We start from the raw sequence: 22,953 nt of genomic DNA, 5'->3' as shown, positions 1-22,953 counted from the left end.
TGGGATGGTTTTATAGAGGGCCGGACTAATATAGTTAACTCAGTTTTACCCAATACCTTATATATATATACATGTATACTGGCTGGCGGGCGGGCCGGTCAGAGACAGGAGGCGGGCCGGATTCGGCCCGCGGGCCGCCCCTTGCCCAGGTCTGCTTTAATTAGTAGCATCAATAATAACATGCCACCCAAACCCTACACTAATATAAGATAGGCAAATGGTTAAAAACTGGACAACCTAACCACCTATGGAAAAAAATAAAAGAGTAAGGCAAATAATCTAGAATAAAAGATGACGGACATGGAAACCAATATAGTTCACCACAATGGCGGACTTGACAGGCTCCCTAGGCACTAATAGCAAGGAATAGGTTCATCTAAGTGCCGGGACATAGATGAAGGAATAGCAAGAGATGACAGCAAAAAGGCCTTCAGACTACTAAGGACCTCACTAAGATCACAAGACCTCAGTTATTGAAGACAGCAATGGCCATCTTCCCACAGAAAGCAATGCTGTACTCAATTGATGGACTGAATACTGCAAAGATCTGTACGACTTTCAGCTAAAGACTGACATCAATATCTTTTAAAACAACCAGGCTAGAGTCAGTGAGCCTGCAGACCTACCAGTCCTATGGGAAGAGGTCGAAAGAGGTGTACACATTCTGAAGGGAGAAAAATCCATAGGCTGAGCTGCTCAAGCACGGTGGGGAAGAAACTACAAACAGGAATGCAAGGAATAGATCTGTTGGCAGGCACTAAAAATGAACTGCTAGACCTCACCAACCCTAATAAATCCAGGACGTCTTTCTTGAGATCTATGTAAACTTATTAATGTCCTTATATACAAGATCAATTGTTGTGGCCAGTAAATTAACAAGAATATAATAATTTATGTTCACATCAACAAATGAATCACTTTCTGATAACATATATATAAATACTGTCTTGTTTTTTATCTGCCAACAGTCATTGGCCCAAATTTAATTTCTTCCAAGAAAAAAATGTAAACACATTCATACATAACAATAAACATATAAGTAGAAGAAATCATTTCTGGGAAGTAGGCATTTGTGGTCTCATTGTAGTTTTTTTAATACGTTATTGTGTTCAATTTGAGGGACAGGAAAGTGAGAACCATGCTGTATCATGCAAAATCTCTTGCACAAATAGAAGACAGTTTACCACAGAATGCAATGTAATGCAGATGAATGAATATAAATTCTGTGATTTGCCATGTTTTCTGTGAGCAGTAGTTTGTAGGGTAAACTACATAATAATCATGATATACTCTTTCATAGTTCATCTTGCATTTTATTGTTTTAGGTTTGCATTCACATTCAAAACTGATATCAGGACACAGACATAATTTTCATAAAAGTATTTTACTTATTGTAAAGCAGGCATTCATTTTTTTTCAAGCATACAAAGCAAAAAAGATATGTGTCATTTAATTTTATCCACCTTTCGCAATTGGTTTTTGCGTCTCAAAGTCAATTTGCGCAATCGTCTCCAGTATGGATAGTCCTCCGGATCAAGCTCACTTAGATCTGGGGGACGGCGGTCTAACCTCAATGTCCACAGCCATTCAGGATATTCTGAGTCAGGCTTGAGCTCTGGATCTGAACCAGTTATGTAGATATTGGCTCCACAGCAATACCGAACAAGTCTTTTGGGGTCAGTTTCAACTTCCAATTTCACTTTTTTAACTGGCTGACCCATTTTCGCTCCTGTGAAATAAAAGTAATGGGGATTGAAATATTATTTTAACTAAAATGAAGGAAACTAAAATTATATTTATGATAAATATCTTTAACTAGCAATAATGATGAAGATTTCATGACCTAATGATCACTAGTATGTTTCTGTTCAGTGTTCTTCACATCTTGGGAAATGATCTGTAGAAGTCCCCCCCCCCCCAATGATTGCATTCCCCGAATTTAGTGAAAATGATGGCTGTTTCTTTTAGATATGACTCCTATTAAATTTTGTACTAGGTTTTATCTTCTATTTTGAACTTTCGTCTTCAATTATTAACGCCAAGACGATAGTGTGTGCAGCGAGCTCTTGCCACAGTCACATGCAGGGCCGTGCTTAGGGGCAGGCAGACGAGGCATCTGCCTAGGGGCCCTTACATTTCATTAAATAACAACCGTGGCGATCGTGGTGTCAAGGGCCCCGCACATACCCTATGCCTCGGGCCCCGCGGGGGGTAAGAACGGGCCTGGTCACATGTATTTTGCCTATTATGGACATAGCCGTAATTTCAGTTGCCAATTAGGCACAAAACATCGCCAACAATCCCCCTTCCCTTTCTGCCAACCAACCTTACAAAGGTCTTTCTTAGGAACAGGCTTTGAATTAGAAGGTTTTTCCTTTAATGGGAAAGATTATGGTAGGTTACACGGATACCAGTCTACAGGTTTCATCTACAAGAAATTGTAAAAACAAGATATATAGATTTACTAAATAGCTTACCAGGGCCACCAACTTTTTTTGCATAATGAGCAGCTAGCATACGGCACCAGCTAGTGGGTACCAAATACTTATTTGAGATCCCACTGGCAACAGTAAGCACGCGTGCTGCCATTTTTGTGGGTTTGATAAAATGCGGATTTTTTTACATAAAAACAGAAAATAACAGAAATAAATCAAAAAGTGAAAAATATCAACAAACATAATATTTTATATTGAATATTTTTTTAATGCATTTCTACAGAATAGTTTTATTTATACGAATTTCTTTGAATTACGACAGAGCTACACGAAATTTTCATAAGCCAGCATGGTGTAAGCATGGATGTGTTATACGAGTTCGTGGTGTGAACTTGCTTTCGGTTGTGCAAGTAACTACAGAATGTGCGTTGAAAATTATAATAATTGGTTAACTCTGCAAACCTCATCTATGTTATTTGAAAATTTGTTACATTCCCATGATCATATTGACAGTAATATGTGCTACAGAGCCCCAGTTTTCAGTTTTCCAGATTAGTAGTCTTTCGAAAATTAGAATTGACCGAGTACCACCTCCCAACCCAACCTCCTATATACATACTAGTCTAGGACTTGAAAACCGGGGCTGTAGAGGGTAGGGCCCCAGCAACAGCTTCAACAGAATATAAAGTTACTTATACTTATCAGCACAAATATATATTAGCCCTTAAACAGATTACTCTCGGAAATATATAAACCAAACATCTACAGACCAAACATCACGGACAAGATTATCAAAGCATTATTTCAAAACAAAATTTTACAAACTCGACATGTTACCAATAAAGAATAAAAATGAATCGACACGCCCATTATTATGCTGGGAATGCTTTCCTTATCTTTCTGCATTTAAAATTTTTGTTAAACAGTAATGCTAAGGAACTCAGGAATTTATCTACAGACTGTAAATGCAAATTTTTTATTTTATATATTTATATTTTGCTGTAATTATACATGTAATAATGTCTATTATATAACCATGTAATGGGAACACCTGATAAAAAAAACTTTAAAATAATGTACAATATTTGCTGGTATCATGAAACTGCATTTTAATGTTTATTGATTGCCTTTGTATGTCTGTCAGGGACATCGTATCGCCTCATCATATGCAGGAACAGGAACAAAATTTAAACACATCTTTTCACATATTATCTTTGCTTCCTACAAGGAAAGAAGATTCTGGAACACAAAGAATTAGACTGAGTGCAGAAATTGTAGATGGTTACAAAATAGCCTATGGATCATGTGTACGCATGTCAACACCTGATTTAGTAGTTATTGGTACCATACACCATTGTCATCCTTCCTTGGCATTTAACGGTATTCACATTGATCCCACTGTTACAGAAAATCAGTCCATTCATTCTATTATAAAAAGAGCAGATCTCGAACAAAGAATTACTTTGCAGCTCCTTGAATGTAAACATGCTGAACAGTTGGAAGTTAAGCTAGTAGTTGTGAATAAAAGCCAATACTGGGATAGTCATGTGGCAGCAGAACTAGGTAGAAAGTGTTTTCACTGTATTTATAATAAGGTTGTTACGCCAGGCTGCAAGGTTGAGCTTTCTCAATCTAGGCTGGGAAGGTTACTTGGCATGTGTGTCTGCATAGTGCTTTCTTGCGGAGATGATGAGGAAGCTAATGATACAACAGCTTTTAGGATTACAGAAAAAACAGTTATCAAAGTCATAGACATTGAAAGCTGGGAGCATTATAATGTTATGCAAAGACAAATCTCAAAATACAGAGTTTGCATGGGTGGTGTTGAGCGAGAAATGAAGCTGCTGACAGATTTACTTTGGATGCCTCGGAAACATCAGGAAATGTTTGATACTCTTTCCATTCCAAAGTCTTCGGGTGTGCTACTAAGAGGTCCACCAGGATGTGGGAAGACCTCACTGGTTTATAAGTTGGCACATGAATGCCATGCAGCACTAGTAGCAATTAGTGGACCAGAGATTATAGGGTCATATCCAGGTGAAAGTGAAGCTAACTTGAAGAAAGTATTTGAAAAAGCAGTGAGATTAAGCAGAGAAGGCCCGTGCATTCTTTTCATCGATGAAATCGACAGCATTTGTCAGCGGAGTCTTAAGTCAAACAGCAGCAACAGCACCAGACTCACTGGTGCTTTGCTGGCAGAGCTTGACTGTGTTGCACAAGAATGTGGTCTCCTTGTAGTGGCAGCAACAAACAGACCATCAGCACTTGATCCTGCTGTTCGTTGTCAAGGCCGACTAGAAGAGGAGGTGAGTGTCTTGAAGGAGGGTGCCTGTTGTTTGTTTGTAAAGTAGTTAATGTTTAAGACCCTGCCCACTAAATATGATTGCTTCGCTGGAATCAAAGTATGGTTGAAAAAAAAACTATCAAGGTTTATGCAGTTATTGGTTTAGATTCTGTGCAGTCAGCTGCTAACAGTTTTGAGCATATCTGTATTTGCAGACAGCATTGAAAGATAGATGCTAAGATGAAATAAGACTATGACTTTTTAGGATTACAGAGAAAAACAGAAAGCTGGAAAAATTTTGACATAATTTTGTAACAGATGCTAAAATCGGCAGTTGGAATAGGCACTTGAACCTCATCTTCAGTCATGATTATTCTTGTTGCTGATAAATGATAGTAGAAGTGATGTTGAATAATATGGAAAAATTAGACTGCAGAAAAAATGTTACTTTAAATATTTCTGAAAGATATACAGAAGGAAAGAGAGAGGGTGTATGTATTTGTATGTGTATGTAAATATAGGGATGTGCTAATTACTTCATCAAATTTAAACAGATTCCATATTGTTAGTGCCAAATGAGCTTGTAGCAGTCTTGCTATTATGTTCTTGCTCAGTGCAGTTTTTGATTTTTTCTTTTTTATTTTTTTTTTAAGGTATACAAATCAGTGCCTTCCTATTCTCAAAGACGTGCAATTCTCGAGGTTCATACCAAAGACATGCCACTAGCAGATGACATTGATTTGGACATGTTAGCAGGCATGACAGGCGGCTATGTTGGTGCTGACTTGGCCAGACTGTGCACAGAAGCTGTCAGGCATGTTCTTCTGGACAGTGCTGGGCAAGGTTTGCCTTCAAAAGTAAGCAGATACTCTGCTGGATAAGAAAACGAAGGAAATCTTGCTTCCAGTTTTAAATATTAATGCTTACATAGCATCAGATTTACTTCAAACATAAAGTAGTTAAATAAAGCAAAAGAAGGCAAGTATATAACTGCAGTAGTTTGAAGTTTTAGTTTCTGTGTGCATTTGCATCTGAATTCAAAGGAAGAGCAGACAGTAATGGTAAAAATTTCTTTCTGCTTTCCAAGTATTTACATTTTATTTTTTATGCGTGACTTTAGTTCATTGAGAGTGTATAGTCTGAACTTTAGGTTGAAAACAAATACCCACATTTCCACCCAGAAAGAAAATTATCTAACTTCAGGACTGTTTCTCGAAGTTTTTTATATCACGCAAAGTTCATAATGATTATTTGCTCATTTAAGTGTTGATATATTTTTACAATTATGTGCATCTTGTATTGGAAAATCCAGAAAGTGGGCATGAGGGAGATGATTGGAGCCTTGTCGGTTGTTCAACCATCTTTGCGTAAAGGTGTAGAATGTGTTGTTGATGTACAACCAGTGAGGTGGGAAGACATTGGTGGTCTGGAACAAGTCAAAATGAAAATCAGACAGGTATGACAAAGTCATCTTTTTATTTCATTTAATCTATTTTTATATCATACTTAGGCATATATGCCATATAAATTAAAAGTAGTTTCCTAGTATATGCATGAACATTACATATTACAGCTGAGTTTTTATGTTGAATATTGTAAGAATATTGTAGAAGGTTAGAAATTTATATACTAGTTTTGAGTTGCTTCTCATTTGCACAGGCTGTAGAATGGCCGTTAATACATCCCGGTGCTTATAAGCGTATGGGTCTGCCACTTGCACGGGGAGTTCTGCTATATGGCCCACCTGGCTGTGGCAAAACTACCTTGGTGAGAGCAGCAGCCACAGCAAGTCGTGTGACATTTTTGTCACTCAGTGGTGCTCAGCTGTATTCCCCATTTGTTGGAGATTCAGAACAGCTGTTGACAGAGGTAAAGGCATGATGACTGTAAAAATAAAGTGCACACAAGAAATGTATTTGGTCATGAATACTTCTAAGTTTTTCTACTTATATATGCACCTTCAAATTGTAATTCAGTTTAAAAAAAATTTTAGATGAAAAATATCAAGAGAGTAATGTTTTAGGAGGCCGAAACTTCTTACAATAATCCTCTTCAGGGCAAAGTATGTAGATAGTAGATATTTTCAGCATATGGATGTGTTATTCATGTTCTTTTCTGATTCTATGTTTTATGTATGTGCAGGCATTTCAGAAAGCTAGAGCCTTGGCTCCTTCCATTTTGTTCCTTGATGAACTGGACTCTATAGTAGGCAGGCGGTCAGAGGGCAGTTCCTCACACAGCGTCCAGGAGCGAGTGCTGTCTACACTGCTGAATGAAATGGATGGAGTTGGAATACGGAAAGATGAAAAAGTTGATCGGCTGTTGGAGGAAGACGTGCAGGAAGGCTATTGTACAAATGCAGTTAGTAAAAGAACTAAATTAAAAAAAAAATTACTTGAAATGATGGAACCAATTTTCTGATGTTATCACCATAGCAAAATTTTGTACAGTGTAGATTTTTTTAATTGTAGCACTCTAGTAGTGTACTAAGTTATTTCTTTATTTTTGTAAAGGATAGTTGTCGAACAGCTCCCATGACTGTCCCTTCCCTCCTTTGCTGCGTACAGGATGGGGGTTGTATGTGCACCCTTAGGACTATCATGCACATACATGCACACACTTGCTTGTGTACACACATGTGCACGTACATGCATTCATACCCACCTTCACACATGACCATCGCACTCACACGTACACACAGACACACACACTCTCAATCACACTTCACATGTAGACACTTAGCAAGGCTAGGAAGTCCATCCTTGGACTCTGGGTGTGGGGGTGCGGGTGGGGTAGGGGGCACTGCCGCCACGTCAAAGGGGAAAGGTCGTGACTATGTAACCAGTCTGTGGGAAGAGGTGGGGGATGGTTTCTGGATTATTTGATGGAGATAGGATAAGTAGTGTAGGTTTGGAGTTGTGAAATTCATTTTGGATTTGGAAGTGAGAGTGGAGAGAAGGTAGGCCATCCACCAAGTGAATCTCTGAATAAAAATCTACAGTTGTGTGGCAGTTTCCATCTTTATCATGTTCTTGTGCGACTAGCCCATCCCTACCTAGCCATCAGGAATCGAGGTGTTGGTTACATTATTATTAAAAATTTTTTTAGGAAAAAAAATGTTGGGGGTTTGTTTGATTGTATTACTGTACTTTAAGATTAATAACGTTATCCTCATGTTAAAAATTTAAAGAACTCCAGTTATGTTTATTCTTTTAGCCAAGCTGTGTTTGATTATTTTCTTCTAGACCACAGTTTTTGATTTTGAACTAAATCTAAAATTTAATGAAATACTGTTTTTTCCTCTTTCATGAAAAGTAAAAATCTTCTTATAAAAAATTGTGCTGTTTCTGTTTAAGCCAGCAGACATAAAGGAGTCAGAATTTAGAGACAACACTCGTGTTTTGGTTGTTGCTGCAACAAATCGCCCAGACTTGGTTGATGAAGCTTTGCTGCGGCCTGGAAGAATGGATCATTTGGTTTACGTACCTCCTCCTGATACTGAGGTATCATGTTAGGTCTATTTTTTTTCTGTAGCAGTGATTTTATAGTTGTAGTTAGAGGTAACCTAAGAGGAAATGCTTTGACTTATTTTAACAATTAGTAGCTTTTTAATGGAATTTTAAACCTTGCAGGCTCGTCTACAGATTTTTGGTGTTCACACACATAAAATGCCACAAAGAGGAGTGGATCTTCACCAGCTGGCATCTGATATGGAAGGATACACTGGAGCAGATATTGAAAATTTGTGTAGAGAGGTCAGTAATTATACTAAGAAAGAAGTTTGGAAAAAAAAATGCAGAAAATGATACTTGTTCAAAATATATATATATATGGGGCATGTGGAGAGTAAAACAACAGAATGAGAAGGTATAACAGGTGTGAAATTGAGAATGCTCGTAAAGTCTTAAATGACATAAAACTAAGGTCAACCACTGATTGTAAATGTGAAATATTTATTGCAAATTTTTTTTTCACATGATCCTTAACTGCACATTCAGCATGTAGCAAAATTCAGTAATAATCTTCCACTGTACTTTCGTGACAAATGCATGGAAGCTAGGGATTTTATTGTCTAGTTCAGAGTGTGACTCCAAAACAAAATTGTTTGCTTTAAGTATTTGTGGTGTATATATGCTACATAATTATCACGGACGCCGGCTCTCCCAAGAGCAACACACGACGTCCATACGCGCTCTTTCAACACACAATAAAACGATTGCCTGAGGCTGTCCAAATCATGTTATTTTCGTTATCAACTTGCTCAGGACTTTACAACGTAGAACACAGATATATATATAAAAATGTCTCAATGCACAGTTCTTTCTAGAAGATGGTCACGACCATCTATCACTCGCAGTTCGGCTCACAACTAAGCTAGGGTTGTCGCCCTTCGCATCTCCAGTCAATTTGAATACGAATAACACAAATTACACTTTTAATTCACTAGAAGCGGTTGTTCCTTCCCCGAGGAAGTCGAATTATGACTGTCATACTATTCTAAACCACATTCTGCAATCCACATATCTTTCTCTCATATAGTCGTGTTTACAACTTTGAAGCCTACATGAATTCTATTACAATTCCATAAGCAAAAACCCAAAAGATGTCATACCTCCTGTAGGCAAGGTTAATCCACAAGGGTCAATATCGCACCGCATTTATGCCACCCTGTTTAAGTTTTCTTTAATGATTAATTATTGATATTTGATGTGTTTAAATGTTTAATTTTTCAATTGGGGAGTGTGGTTAATTTTTATAAAAAAATGATTTGTAACAAATAATACGAGACCTCAACATTTTTTATCGCTAGAATTCCCCCCCCCCCCACACCCAATGCTTTGGTTTTCTTTTTTTTCTTGTAGCATTTAGCCCTTTGTCAGCAGCATTTTAATTGTGACACAAGAAATCACTGTCAGTAGTTTTCAATCTATTGTCAGGAGAAAAAAAAAAGCCTATTCCCCACTTTCCTTTGACTGGGATCTCCTCTCCCTTCTCGCCATTAAAACGTCTTCCCCTTCCATCTGTTTATCGGTGCAAGCTTTTGATCTCGTTTTTCTGTTAACTAGCATTACAGCTTTTGGAAGCACGGAGGAATTTACAGTAAAAGAAGTTTTTTCAATGCTATTTTGCAGGCAGCATTATGTGCCCTGACAGAAAATCTGCAAGCCGTGAGTGTTGGACCAGACCATTTCCAACAGGCACTCAGAACTGTGAAGCCCTCACTATCTAAAGAACTTGAACAATTATATAAGCAAATAAAAAGATGAGCTTTATCAGTGTTGTTCATGTATTTTTATATAAAGCGTATATTGAGTAATTCATAATTTATTCGTAAAAATTTGTATTTATTTCTTTGTGTTATAGTGTAATTTTCAGGCACAGTGATGTAAGTAGAAAATTCTCAATTGTCTTTTATATATATATAACGAAGCGACATCTGCAAAAACGACTTAGTCGTTTCATCCTTCGGAGCAGAACGTAACAGCTGTCGTAAGACGGTGCTACAGCGCATTCGCATACACAACAGATTAAGACTAGTCATGTACACTCTATGTCCCGCTCTGGAGTGCTGCCCACTTGCATCAGGCGCGAAAAGAATAGATGATCAGGAAGCTGGTGTTGATAAGAGGGCTGGCGAGGACGGAAGATCGACGTGAAACGGAAGTAGGAGATCCAGCAGCACCTGCCTGCTACACTGCAGGCCAATACCGATGGCAGGCCTCGAGAATAGCGAGCCAGGTTCCCTGTGTACTGACTCTTTTAGGTGGGAAGGAGCCGTTGCCAGGTTACTCGTCCATGTTTGAATGTTTCATTAAACCCTTATTTTCTTTTTATTAATCAAAGATCGTCGATCCATTATTTATCACCTTACAGTGCAATGCGCCGCAAAACAAAAACACTCCCACACATTTTTGCTTTTATTCGTTAGGGTGAGGTACAAAAGAAATTGTGACTGCAGTACCTCATCAAAATTATTGTGCAAGCTCTCGTCTCTCTCTCAGTGAGGAGTGAGGGGCGGTGGTTAGGGGTTACTAAGTTCACAGCGTTCGAGTTTGAAGTAACCAGTGCAGTTTTATCTTTTTATTAAAGAGTCCCACCAAAGAGTTGGCAAGGTATAAGCACAGCTCATTCGTGCAGAGCAGATCGCAATAAGCTGGGAAGAGGAGAGAGACGCCGCCGACCGTTTGTAGGAAGGGGAGGGAAAAATTGCAGTGGTGCCTGCATCCACTGGATTCGCTCGCTCCCTCTCACTTTCTTCCTGTCTCTTGAACTGTGGCTTTGTGCGAGGCTTATCTATATAGTATTCCCCCACCCCACCCCCTTTTTTTTTTGGAGCCACCGGCAGCATCTTAGATAGAGGAAATATGAACAGGAGCAACATATATGAACCGAACACAACTCTTGACCTTACAATTAACGAGAAGAATACCATTCTTGTGAGGTTCGGAGAAACTGTGTGGATTTATGTAGATTTCAACCCATTAGCAATTATAAGGCAAAATTTCGCTTTCCTCAAGTTCCTCTTATCTTTTCTCCTTTCTCTAATAATGTTATTGATCATGTAACCCAGAATCTGGGATCAAAGTTCACTCACATTCTTGATGGGAAATGAGATTATAAAGCAATGGACGGGGTGGTGGTGGTGGTGGTGAAGGTGAAGAGAAACACGAGAAACGTTTCAGGTTTTGTGCAAATGATGTAATCAGCTTGATCTCTTTAAATTTTAAAGGTTTTGTGCACTCGGCAAACCGCTGGCAACTCGGCAAAATGTTCCGGGGAACTCAACAAAGTGTCCTTCACTCGCTGTTCGGAACTGAAGTAGTGGTTGCACGGGTTCTTAGCCGTTGATGGCACAAATCGCTAAGTGCTGACAGTGAACACAGAAATGTAGCAGTTGAGAAGATGTAAAACGACGAAAGACGAAGAAAGAACTGGGACTGCAAGGGTGACTATCATAAAACTACGAAATGCATTCTATGGCAGATCGTAAAAGTAACTAGACAGCAGTCAGTTGACAGCAACGACCACCAGGTCATCAGGTTCAGACCTTTTTCAGAAGCACACGACCACTGCATTGTGCTGGTCTGGAGAGAATCACATTGCAAGAGATCCTTAGCTCGCTGAAATATCGGCAGCTCCAAGGCTTCCACCCGGTCGAACGCCTCCAGGTTAAAACGAACGGACAGAATCCAAACCATTTTTTTTTCGGTATTATTTTCTCTTCTTGCTTGACACAGGGAGGTGGAGGGGAATGACATTTAACGGAATTTTCCGAATTATTCTCAACATTTGATATCTTTATCTCCCAATTATTCCCGGCATTTAATATTTTCATCTCCCAATTATCCTTTGCATTTGATATTTTCATCTCCCAATTATCTTCAGGATTTGATATCTTTATATTTACATCTATCGGACGCGAGGATAGAAAGAAAGACAAATGGCAGATTTATTACGAGGGTAACAGAATAAACAACAGTTTTGCTTTTTGAAATATCTAGCCCTCTAAGTAAAAAAAAAACAAAAACATAACACCGAATTAATACAAAACAGGCATCAAAATCGCAAAAGAGAAAAGACAGACTGACAGAAACAAAGACAGCATGAGAAAGTCATGTGCTGATGTAGATGTAAATAACAAGAATTTAACAGGAGCCCATGTACTGTACTGCTGCATGTTCAACGAACTCGCCGGAGGCTCGAGAGGAAAAAAGATATCGACGTATCGCAATTGCACACAGCGGCTTTCTTCAACATCAATAAATTTAATTAGAATCGGCGATAAAGCTGGTCGTAGTGTCCCGGCACTCTCACACTTTATTTCGCAGGATTCAAGAGCTCGCTCACTCATTAACTCACAAACTCTCTTTCTTTCTCTCTCTCTCACACACACACACACACACACACACGTGCGCTCGCTCACACAATATAAAAAGAAAACATACTGTGTGATACAACGCTCACGCTTGAACACATGAAAAAACAAACAGCTCTTTCCTCGCATATTCGTTCTGTCCATCCGATGTAAAACATTTTTTTTTCTTCATACATGCCTGGATGAACGACATTTTCCCACTTACGTTCCCATAACGTCTAGTTATATCAGGGTGGGTTTGGAGATGGCATCACTGTAGCTCAGTGATGTACCCGATTGCACGAACAGTCGCTAATGACCTCTGTAGAAATTTGACATCGCATCGCAAACAACAAACAAAACCAGCAACAAAAGTCGCTGATGCAGCACTGAGCTGATATCACCCAGCTCAACTTTCTCATTTTGTCTTTGCTGTCTTCTTTTTTTCTGTTGATTAGGCTGGCTGATCAATAACAATAGCCAGACGATCCCACCTTCTTTACTCGACCCCCACCATTGTGGGAACGTTTGTCAATAAAATACACGACCCACGCGGGACAGGTGCCCTTCGTTTAAAGGTACAGCCAAGTGCAATTTTTTTTAACGAGTGTTTAAAGTTCATTGCAACATGGGTTTTCTCACATCTGGATGAATACCCTGCACCATCCTTTCTGTTCTGCAAACATCACCATGCACAGGTCAAGTTCAACAACCCCAACTTCAGGATTGTACATGGATACCTTTACACTTCAGCCAATGGGAGAGCTGAGACCATAAGTTAATCAGGCATGTCGGTGAACAAACGGGATGTCCATTACTCCTTCAGTACGTGATAATATTTGAACCTCGAGAATAAAAGGGGGTTCCCATCGAATTTTGGAAAATAGTGTCTTGTACTGAGCTTTACCCAGTCAACAGAAAACATTGCACCCTAGTAGATCTTTAAAACGACGGAACGAAACAGCGGCTATTATACATCCGTGTGACTTCGTTTTGTTGGGAACGGATGGGAGGAAAGGAAGGGGGAGGAGGAAAAGGAAAATCGGATAAACGATTAATAATTAAAACAAATGGGATAAATCATCAAAGCAGACTTGCGTCCTGGTGCTGACAGTATCGGAAAAGCTGAAACGAGCCCAGTGAACCGCTCGTGGTTGGTTCTGTCCCACACGGAGTTTTGCAATCGTCTGCGCCTGTAGCGGTTCTCCCCCTTGCTACAAGATCGTTAGTGAGGGCAGTGGGGGAGTGGGGGGGGGAGTCGGGGCAGTGGGGTGGAGGAAAGGTAGAGGGGTGTGACGTCATAATGGCGGACACCGCCGCGCCGGGCCTGGAGAGAAAGCCTTTACTTGTTTATCACAGACCACTGTGGCGGTGCCAGGAAGAGAGGTATAAGACTTGGATGACGTACACCACGCGAGCGAGAGGTCAAGTCCGAGAATTTCCTCGGCCTTGACCTGACCGAATCGACCAGGACCGACCTGCTCTGGCAGCGGACGAGTTGCCACTTGAGCTGGCGAGGTCTTACATCGCATTGTTTCCTCTGAACGCGAAGGGGGGAGAAAAAGAGGAAAGGAAAAAAAAAAAAAAGAAACAAAAGGAGAGAAAAAAAAGCCACTCCACCACACCCACTGCGAAGAGGGACGACTGCGCGTGGAGGGAGCGTGTCCATGGATCTGAGGATACCGCCGGGGTTAGGCGAGCTGCTGCGAGACTTCACCGTGGCCGTGCTGCGGGAAAAGCCGGAGCGTCTGGTGGACTTCGCTGCCGACTACTTCGCCAACATGCGCAACTCGTCGAAGACGAAGGCCGTGCCGATGTACATCATCGTCGACGACGACGAGGAGGCGGGCGAGCCGGACCCCGAGTCACTGCGCCTCAAGTCCGGTGCCAAGAGCACGCGCTACGCTCGCCGCACCTCCGTGTCCGCCGAGCGCTACGACCCGGAAGCAGACGACGAGGAGGAGGTGAAGGTCGTTCATCCCAAGACGGACCAGCAGAAGTCACGACTGTCGCAAGCCATCTCTCACATTTTGCTGTTCAGGTCACTGGACTCAGACCAGGTGAGTGGACCAAGTAACAAATTCTTTTTCGATGCAGTGGTTTGTTTGTTTGTTTCTTTCCTTCTTTCTTTCGTTCTTTCTTTCTTTCTCAAACAGAAATCTGCTGTCAATATTGACGAATGGTAATGTAATTGCCGTGTAAAGACCGATGGTGTTACTCCAAACACCCACAAATCATACAAAGTAATGAGCTCTTCTGGTGGCGGAGATAAGCGATAATAAATTCTAGAAACTCTTAGACCGGGACTACAGGAAATCGTGCAGCTGTGGCCATCGTTAGAAGAAATCTTTCTTTTCGATGAACAGGTAGCCGATGTCATTGACGCCATGTTCGAGAAGCGGGTACAGGCTGGCGACATCGTCATCAAGAAAGGAGACGATGGCGATAATTTCTACGTCATCGATTCCGGGGTCTACAGTGTCGTCATCGACAGCAACGGGCAGGAAAAAACGGTACAGCTCAACAGTCTCACCTCTTTCATTTTTCTATCCTTCGTTCATTCCATCACAGATAAATATCGGTGTAATTCAGTTGAATCAGCGCTACTACCTCGCAGCGTAGAGCCTAGGACAATAGCAAAGCTGGGAAAGACATACACAACAACACAAATATGAAAAAAGAAAAGGAAAAATCCACAAACAGGGCTTATAGAAGGAAGGGGACTGGACAATAACATTAAAATGAATATATTGCTGGTGTTAGTTCTACTCCCATCTTTCATCTGCGCTGTAATGTATCGACTGAGTGTGAAGGATAGCTTTGCCATGGCTGCGAATCTCTTAATTAATTCGCCAATATACTCCTTTCAGGTAAGATAAATGTGTCCGGATTTTTAAAAAAAAATCTACTATATGAAAAACAATCTCAAAGCAGTGTTCATGTCCGTGAGACAACATTTGCTTCAGCAAGTGGGGCAGGGAGGTGGAGGAGAAAGCGAGAGGCTGCTTCATGTCATGTTGCTGAACATAACCTGTCTACCTATCAAGATAGGAAAGGAACACTAAGAGTACAATTGTTTCCCTATTTCCCCACACTAATGTCGGGCACAAATAAACTTGACTCGAATGAAGCTGCAGATAGAAAATTGACAATAACACCACAGCTGGAAACGTTCGCTGGACAATTACCCGGACAACGCCGGGTACGTCTGTAAATTTGATAGCTTACACGCCCTTTGCTCAGACCCAAGTCAGGCTCACACATAAAATACTCATGGATAATAGACACATGACCTTTACACAACATGATTCCTATATTCTCTGTGAACTTCAGAAAAAAAATGCTTCATCAATATTTTATATAATCTTGATGAGAATAATTTAAACAAACTATTATCAGTCCTTTTCAGATTCACACGACCAATATTTGACATTAAGTTGATAATAATATTTTATATATTCCCTCGCTCAGGTTTATGCATGTCCACACCAGGTGGTGCTACAAATGCACACGATATCGTTTGATGCTGGAGTCCAAGTCTTTATGTAGCTGCAGCCTCATGAATACTTTATGTAGAGTTCGTATCCCACCTTGCTCAAGTCCACTTCTTCTTGCAGGTGCACACGTTCGACAACAGCGGCAGTTTTGGCGAGCTGGCCCTCATGTACAACATGCCTCGCTCTGCAACGGTTCGGGCCGAACGGGCCGGCTCCCTGTGGGCCATGGATCGGGTCAGCTTCCGGCGCATCGTGCTGAAGGCCGCCTTCAAGAAGCGGCGCATGTACGAAGAACTTCTGGAGCACGTGCCGATGCTCAAGACCCTCGAGGCCTACGAACGCATGAGCCTGGCCGACGCCCTGCACTCCAAGGTCTTCGCCGATGGTGATGTCATCATCGAGCAGGGGGAGGAGGCGGACGGGATGTACTTCATCGAAGACGGCAGCGTCCGCATCACCTTGCGGAAGGACAGCGGCGCGGAGGAGACGGTCAGCCGCCTGACCAAGGGCAAGTACTTCGGAGAGCTGGCCCTCATCGAGAACAAGCCCCGCTCGGCCAACGTCATCGCCGAGGGCAAGGTGAAGGTGGCTTTCCTGGAGCGCGAGTCCTTCGAGAGGCTTCTGGGTCCTTGTCTGGAACTCATGAAGAGAAATTCGGACGTGTATAAGATTTACGCCAAGGGCAAGTAACGCACATTGTTCTGAATGACCAGCTTGACAGTTTTCGCGGAATGCTGGAATCTTGTTCGCTAATTTTTTGTGTTGATGAGACTAAAGCTCGTGTTGTTGCAAGTGTTCGCATCTTTGGTGAAACTCTTTGGAGCTTTGGACGAGGTTGTAAATTTTCCCAAAACAAGCGCTGCGAAAGAAGATGGGCAGCGTCGTTTGAGTTACCATTCCTTTTGAACCATGCGACATGTTGTGTCTTGGTTGATTAAAGGTGCTTTGAAAATCATGACATGGTTAGATTCAATTGACGTCTGCAGGTTTCGCACAGAAAAATAAATAAGAGGTCAGCATCGAAAGCGGTCAATTACTTCAGATTTACACACCACGAAATTTATTATTCCTGGAAGATATAACATTGAAAAAAATCTCAGCCTGATGTGGATGATGCATTGAAGTGTGCACATCTTTAGTTTGTAATTTCTGAGAATTCCGATTCCTTGAGTACTTTGCCCAAAAGTATGCCTATGCCAGTCTATAATATAAATTTGAGCCATGAATCTACCTGTACAATTTCATCCTCCCCATACACTTGTCATCCCACCTGAAAAAAGTGGACAGGCAGAGAGACAAAAAGAAAGAATTAATGGACTCGATTATGAAAGACAACTCATCAAAGACACAATTCTAAACACACTACAGGATATGAACATAAGTCCAGGTTTTGTTGTCTCCGTGTATCGTACATCTGTTAAGAACCAGCGTTATTTAGAGGTAAAAAACATATTAAAATAAACCATTAAATGAACATCCGGTCATATTCCTGACTGTGTAGATGGGTTTGTTAAATGTCATTTGTTCAAAGATCTTCAGGGGCCGCATTTGCTGAAATTAATTTACAGGGATATAAAATACTGATAGCTAGCTAGCTGTTTGATGTGACCGTTCAGACATGCTACTGACCTGACCCAATGATTTGGCACTGCCTACAGCTCAAGATTGTATGATTATTTATATTTTGTGGAATCCTTTGTGCGATATAATCCAAAATAGTGCATTGGACATTGTAGAGAGTTCATTGAATACACGCAATGTTTGTGAAAAGCAATTACTGTAGCAGGATCGGCGTAAGCAGGAAAAAGTTTCTCTGTAAATTTTGATAATAATTTTTTTATTTATGGTTTGTTCTTTGTCATTATTTCAAATGGGTAATTTTTTATGTACACAATACATTAACAAATTGACCTCGTGAAGATCTGGCCACCGCAAAAACAAAAACAAACTCAAAACAAACAGAAGAAAGGTACAAGGGGACTGAACATTCCGAAACTAGTAGCACTGACACTAAACATACTTAATTTCGTTGACTGTGTGTGTGTGTCCACGTCCCATTGGGGGCTACCCCTGACAACTACTGAGAAGGACTATCTCTACCCTTTTATCTAGTGTTAATGTTAGTGGTTTTTAATTCATAAAAGAGTTCTATATCTGTTTACAGACTTTAAGGACAACCTGTGCAATAAGCGGGTGGTTTACCTAGAATGTCAGATATTTCTGCGTCTTCTTGTCCAGCCTGATGGTCTACTCATTTTTATTTTCTTTAGCATCACCAGCAAGTGATACGGCCTGCAGCTTCAGGCCACGAAAAACAAACAAGCCACCCCCCTACCAAAACAGAAAGAAAAAATGTTTTGCAAACGTGTTATTCAAGCCAGCGTTCAATAAAGCCCAAGAGGAATAGTTTTGAAAACTGTCGGAAACAGTTTGAGTTTTTCTAGGTTTGTTGTTGTTTGCGATGTCATCCGGACAAACTTGTTGTCAGAAACTGCGCATCCAGAAACCTATCCAATGTCATCTGTAGCAACATTGTGGTTACATTTAGGGTTAAGCCATCGTTTACATTTCCAAAGAGGCTCTTGCTTCGGCGGCCATTTTGTCGGGAGCAAAATCTGTTCTCGAAAATAGAACATGTAAAACTTTAAGAAAACAGTTTCAGAAATAGGTTTGCGAAACAAACGGCAACCTATGCAAAGGCAAGGGGTGGAAACGAGGCTGTTTCAGAATCAGCAACAGGATAAATGTATTTGCCAAACATGTTATCCTTTATGTGTTGAGCTTTGTGGTTAGTTTCTTCGGGTGGATGCTACTTTAGCTAAAATAATCTTCAAGTAATTTGTAATGACTCAGATGTAGTTCACAATGAATGACCTTTCACCAGAATTAACTCCCAAATCCAAAGTGCATTGAATAAAGACTCAGCCAAAGCCAGAACAGTAGGTGGGGAGAGTCTCCGAGTGAAGTCGGTAATGGTCCTTCTTAGAGGTCTGTAGTATTGATATTATGGGATCGTCCTTAACTGATCCCAGTAACGCTCTCTACTTCTGCCTCAGCTGAAGTTTTCTGACAAAAAATGGAAACTGATGAAGCTGTAGTATTGAAGGAATACTAAATGAATCCTGCTAATGGATCTCTTACCAAACTTAAGACATATCTTTTTAGAATGGTGAATTCACTGTGGCCCAGAGTTGTCCTGACCCTGAGCTTTCGTAAAGTGTCTGTGTTTATTTTGTGTATGAGCGGGTGTCTGTTGTAAAAATGTCTGTTATACGCGAATATGGAGCATGGCTGTGGGGGATTCAATGTATTTATCATTTCTGTAAAGCGCTCTGATAAAATTATTGGAAAAGCTCGATATACATCCCCCCCATCTTCGTCGTCGTTGTTGTTATTATTATTGTTTTTAACACAGGGATTCGCTCTTCTTGGCTGCCACCTTACTGGTGAAGCGATGAATAAATAAATCATGATCTGTCAGAATATTTTATAATGCTTTTAGGATGTGAGTGGATGCATGCATGGAATAACAAAGATTTATTCGACATTTTTAGGCAAAGGAAGACTGCTTGATATGAGTAAGCAATAATAGAACCACACACAATGACAGTTTTAAACACAGACAGTTTATAACAAATATACAAACACAGCCTATGTCATGTTGAGAGAGTTGCACAGATAGGATGATGTCACAAACAGAAATGAGGTCAAGGGTCGAAGGTTTGGAAGCCACTGGACAACATGAGGAAACCGTCAACAAGCATGTTGTCTGGGTAGTGATGAAGCTGTGTCCAGATCTCAAGGATGCTGCTTTACCTACGAGACCACAAGTAGTCAAGCGATGACAAATATGTCCTGTATTGGAGTCAGAACAATATCTGCGGATTCTGGACACAGTTTGGTAACCATGGAGACAAGAAGCTTGGCCACAATTTCCCCATTCTGCCCCGGATCAACTCCCTGCCCTTAATAACTGCGGCTTCAGGCGAACACTTTCTGTCTTTTTATCAACAACTGTACCACTCACACCACACTCTACAGTCCTGATGGGGGAGCGGAAGACAAGCAGAAAATAAGGGAGAAAAAAAATCTTCGTTCGTCGACCCGATTAAGTGCAATCGGTGGCGAAGCCTGGGTCTGTCTGTCTTCCAGCCGTTGGTGAAGGAAGGAAAAGATTAGAACGTAGCATGAGACCGGCTTCAGCATCGATTACCTCCCCAGCTCGCGACTACAGCGCCGCTCACCGTTCAATTCTTGTCACATTCAGCCGGACATCTACGTTTTCTGTCTGCACAACACCTTAACCCCTTGTCACCTGATGTTCTGACATTACTTTTTTTTAACCTGTACAACATCGCATCCTCACCAGCAACTCCCTCCCCCACCTGAGACAGGTATGTTGTTTTTGGATTCTAGAGATGTTCCACCCACCCACCCGTTACCTCCGCACGCACGATCCCCACAGCTCCTCACCAAGTGACAGAATCAGAGAGTTCAGCAAACATTGTGTGGAAGCGAGTTGTGCAACAACTGAACAGTCCCTGCTTCATTCTATATTTTTCTGTGCCACAGTGGCCAATGCTCTTTTGTTTGTCTCCAGTGTTTTGAACTCTTGTTTGGAGCAGCCATCAGTGATGCTATTCTTGACCCGCGAGCGGCAGGCACGTGGAGGGTGGATTTCTCTGTGGACAAACGACAGAACTGACCCTGGCAGTTGTTTAATCCTAAGTGTGTACGAATATGTTTATGTGTTCGCATACAATCATTAAAACAAATATATATGTAAATTAATAATTCTTAGCACCTAAATTAATAATTCTGTGATCCTCATTTCCTGTGTCACGTGCTGCTGGTGTCACCGAGAGCCACTGTGCACTTTAACACAGGACAAAGCCAGGAAGCTTTCCATCATGATCCAATTTGTTTACAAAATAATGATTTGTTTCTCGGAAAACTGGATCGGGGTTAGACTGTCTGAAAAAAAAGTCCACTCGTAGCACTGCGGTTAATTGCCGGCCTTATCAGTGCTGCTAAATTGAGTCGAGAGTGGTTGATCCACATCATCCACAGATGTCGAAAGCCTCTCCACAGCTTTGCCCACCACGAGAGCAACAGGTGCAGCCACAGGTCAGAGGGTCAAGGTACTAGGAAGACAGAGTGTCGCAGGCTCTAACAGTCTAGCTGGGTCCTTCACGTGAAGCAGTCAATGAAAATGCATATTATGGGTATCTGGGTAAATGCATGTTGTCAGACATCCAGCACGAACTTGTATAACTGGACTGCTGGCAGTCGATTTTTTTCCTGTGGTGGTGATAAGTGGAGAAATACTACCGGGCGCCCCTCCCTAACTACACCGTGGATTCAGCTGTGGAGTAGCTAGCCCCGTAAAGGACAGGTGAAAATAAAGTATCAAGGGAGACATTATATTTTTAATAACTGCATTAACCTATGAGTAGAAAAACAGACAAATAACTGTCTCGGAGCGTGCAAACTGAATATTATTATCATTTTATGATTGATCCACATCTTGTTTTCTTCGGGAAGGAAAGCTGTTGCTAGGGTCGGTGTCGACGATGACGATGACGATGGTGTGGTTGCCGTTGTGTAACCGTTGACGTCTGACTGTCAGACTCGTGGGAGAGGGCAGGTGCTGTCCCGGGCTGCGATCAATGCACGTGTAGGATCCACAGATTTGCCATAAGGCAGAGCAAGACAAGTAAATCCCCGCCAGTACATAGTTATTGAGCCGCAAACTGTCATCGTCGTATCAGATGTCAGAGACTTCTCGTGCAGGTGTACTCCGCTAGTGCACGTGCACCCAGGAAGTACATTCGCGAGCCGAGCTTTGACACGTTTCACTTGTCAGATGATAAACTTTATGGCGAGATAACAATGGAATTTCACGGACTACCTAGATACAAAGATTATATCGTTTTCAAGATATTTCGTACTGTTCATCAAAAGCTTGTAATTTATTTACTACTGAAGTCGTTTGTCTTTCACGGGAGGCTACTCGCGGCTGTGCATATTGAGTTATTCCCCTTTGTCTACCGTGCAGGATATTTCGTCTCCTCATCCTTCTCCAGACATTTTCCCCTTAAAAAACAAGACCTCAGTTTTCACCAAACAAATCCTGTTATTTCTCTAACTTAATAGATGACAGCGATTGTCAAATCTGATCGAGAGGAAGCAGCAGCGGGGAGCGCACTCGGCCTCCACGAGGGTAAAAATGTTGTGGATGTCACAACAGCTCAACATCAGATGACTGGCAGACGATGCAAGCACAGAAGGTTGAGTTTATGCATTGAACCTAGAGAAAATATAGAGTAGTTAATAGTGTTCATAAGACAAGTATTAATAAATATTTTAATGCTGTTGGAGGTGTATTCCGTACAGAAGTGATAGTACAGCTGTATTTACTACATAACAATTGGAAATAAGCATAAACAGTAACAGTTATTTCTTCATTCTGATTTTCAAGCAGCCATCTTTGCTCTGAAACATAGACGTGTAGAGGTGGATTGCTGTCTGTCTGCCGAGACCAGCTCTTAGCATCTTGCGAAGTTCTCCGCAAGCCTAAACAATGAATGTGACTAAACCCGAACCATTGTATACATCGGCCTCGTTCAAGTAGGTTATGCTGAAACGTGTCTAAACCGGAAGCTTTGTATACACCAGCCTCGTTTTAGTAGTTAATTGGAAAACATCGTCTGTAAACAGTCCAGTAATACAAGTTTGTGCTCTGACAAAATATGGAAGCCATGAGTGTCGGGCCTACCCATCTCTACCAGGAACTCAGAGCAGTGAAAGCCTCACTGTCCAAAGAACTCTATACGACTGCTCGAATGAATAAAACAAATAGAAAGATGAGATGTATAAGAT

At 41.2% G+C, this 22,953-nt stretch overlaps 3 protein-coding genes across 3 annotated transcripts; 2 read left to right on the top strand and 1 right to left on the bottom strand.

Annotated features, from left to right (window-relative positions):
• Positions 1 to 1,368: 1,368 nt before the first annotated feature.
• On the bottom strand, positions 1,369 to 2,605 carry LOC112554022 (39S ribosomal protein L54, mitochondrial-like). The gene is made up of 2 exons (XM_025221590.1): positions 2,478 to 2,605; positions 1,369 to 1,729 (listed from the first exon to the last, which is right to left on the bottom strand). Exons 1-2 carry the CDS (start codon positions 2,587 to 2,589, stop codon positions 1,446 to 1,448), a joined length of 396 nt encoding a protein of 131 aa, XP_025077375.1. The 5' UTR covers positions 2,590 to 2,605; the 3' UTR covers positions 1,369 to 1,445.
• A 171-nt stretch (positions 2,606 to 2,776) lies between these two features.
• Positions 2,777 to 9,992, top strand: LOC112554610 (spermatogenesis-associated protein 5-like protein 1). The gene is made up of 9 exons (XM_025222498.1): positions 2,777 to 2,858; positions 3,580 to 4,741; positions 5,373 to 5,576; positions 6,032 to 6,175; positions 6,379 to 6,588; positions 6,862 to 7,080; positions 8,076 to 8,222; positions 8,352 to 8,474; positions 9,852 to 9,992. Exons 1-9 carry the CDS (start codon positions 2,800 to 2,802, stop codon positions 9,984 to 9,986), a joined length of 2,403 nt encoding a protein of 800 aa, XP_025078283.1. The 5' UTR covers positions 2,777 to 2,799; the 3' UTR covers positions 9,987 to 9,992.
• Positions 9,993 to 13,873: 3,881 nt separating this feature from the next.
• On the top strand, positions 13,874 to 17,798 carry LOC112554691 (cAMP-dependent protein kinase type II regulatory subunit-like). The gene is made up of 3 exons (XM_025222644.1): positions 13,874 to 14,634; positions 14,941 to 15,087; positions 16,192 to 17,798. Exons 1-3 carry the CDS (start codon positions 14,242 to 14,244, stop codon positions 16,759 to 16,761), a joined length of 1,110 nt encoding a protein of 369 aa, XP_025078429.1. The 5' UTR covers positions 13,874 to 14,241; the 3' UTR covers positions 16,762 to 17,798.
• The last annotated feature ends 5,155 nt before the right edge of the window (positions 17,799 to 22,953 follow it).

The sequence above is a fragment of the Pomacea canaliculata genome, linkage group LG13 (genome assembly GCF_003073045.1).
Source record: "Pomacea canaliculata isolate SZHN2017 linkage group LG13, ASM307304v1, whole genome shotgun sequence".
NCBI lineage: Eukaryota > Metazoa > Mollusca > Gastropoda > Architaenioglossa > Ampullariidae > Pomacea > Pomacea canaliculata.
This window is presented reverse-complemented; position numbering and strand designations above follow the sequence as displayed.

Bases quoted from the DNA above. Each gene is read 5' to 3' on its own strand.
- LOC112554022 (XM_025221590.1), bottom strand. From the start codon at position 2,589: ATGGCAGCACGCGTGCTTACTGTTGCCAGTGGGATCTCAAATAAGTAT. The intron at 1,730-2,477 runs GTAAGCTATTTA...TTTATTTCACAG, and splicing joins AAAAAAAGTTGGTGGCCCTG to GAGCGAAAATGGGTCAGCCA.
- LOC112554610 (XM_025222498.1), top strand. From the start codon at position 2,800: ATGTGTTATACGAGTTCGTGGTGTGAACTTGCTTTCGGTTGTGCAAGT. The intron at 2,859-3,579 runs GTGCGTTGAAAA...TATGTCTGTCAG, and splicing joins TGTGCAAGTAACTACAGAAT to GGACATCGTATCGCCTCATC. The intron at 4,742-5,372 runs GTGAGTGTCTTG...TTTTTTTTTAAG, and splicing joins AAGGCCGACTAGAAGAGGAG to GTATACAAATCAGTGCCTTC.
- LOC112554691 (XM_025222644.1), top strand. From the start codon at position 14,242: ATGGATCTGAGGATACCGCCGGGGTTAGGCGAGCTGCTGCGAGACTTC. The intron at 14,635-14,940 runs GTGAGTGGACCA...TTCGATGAACAG, and splicing joins GGTCACTGGACTCAGACCAG to GTAGCCGATGTCATTGACGC. The intron at 15,088-16,191 runs GTACAGCTCAAC...TTCTTCTTGCAG, and splicing joins GCAACGGGCAGGAAAAAACG to GTGCACACGTTCGACAACAG.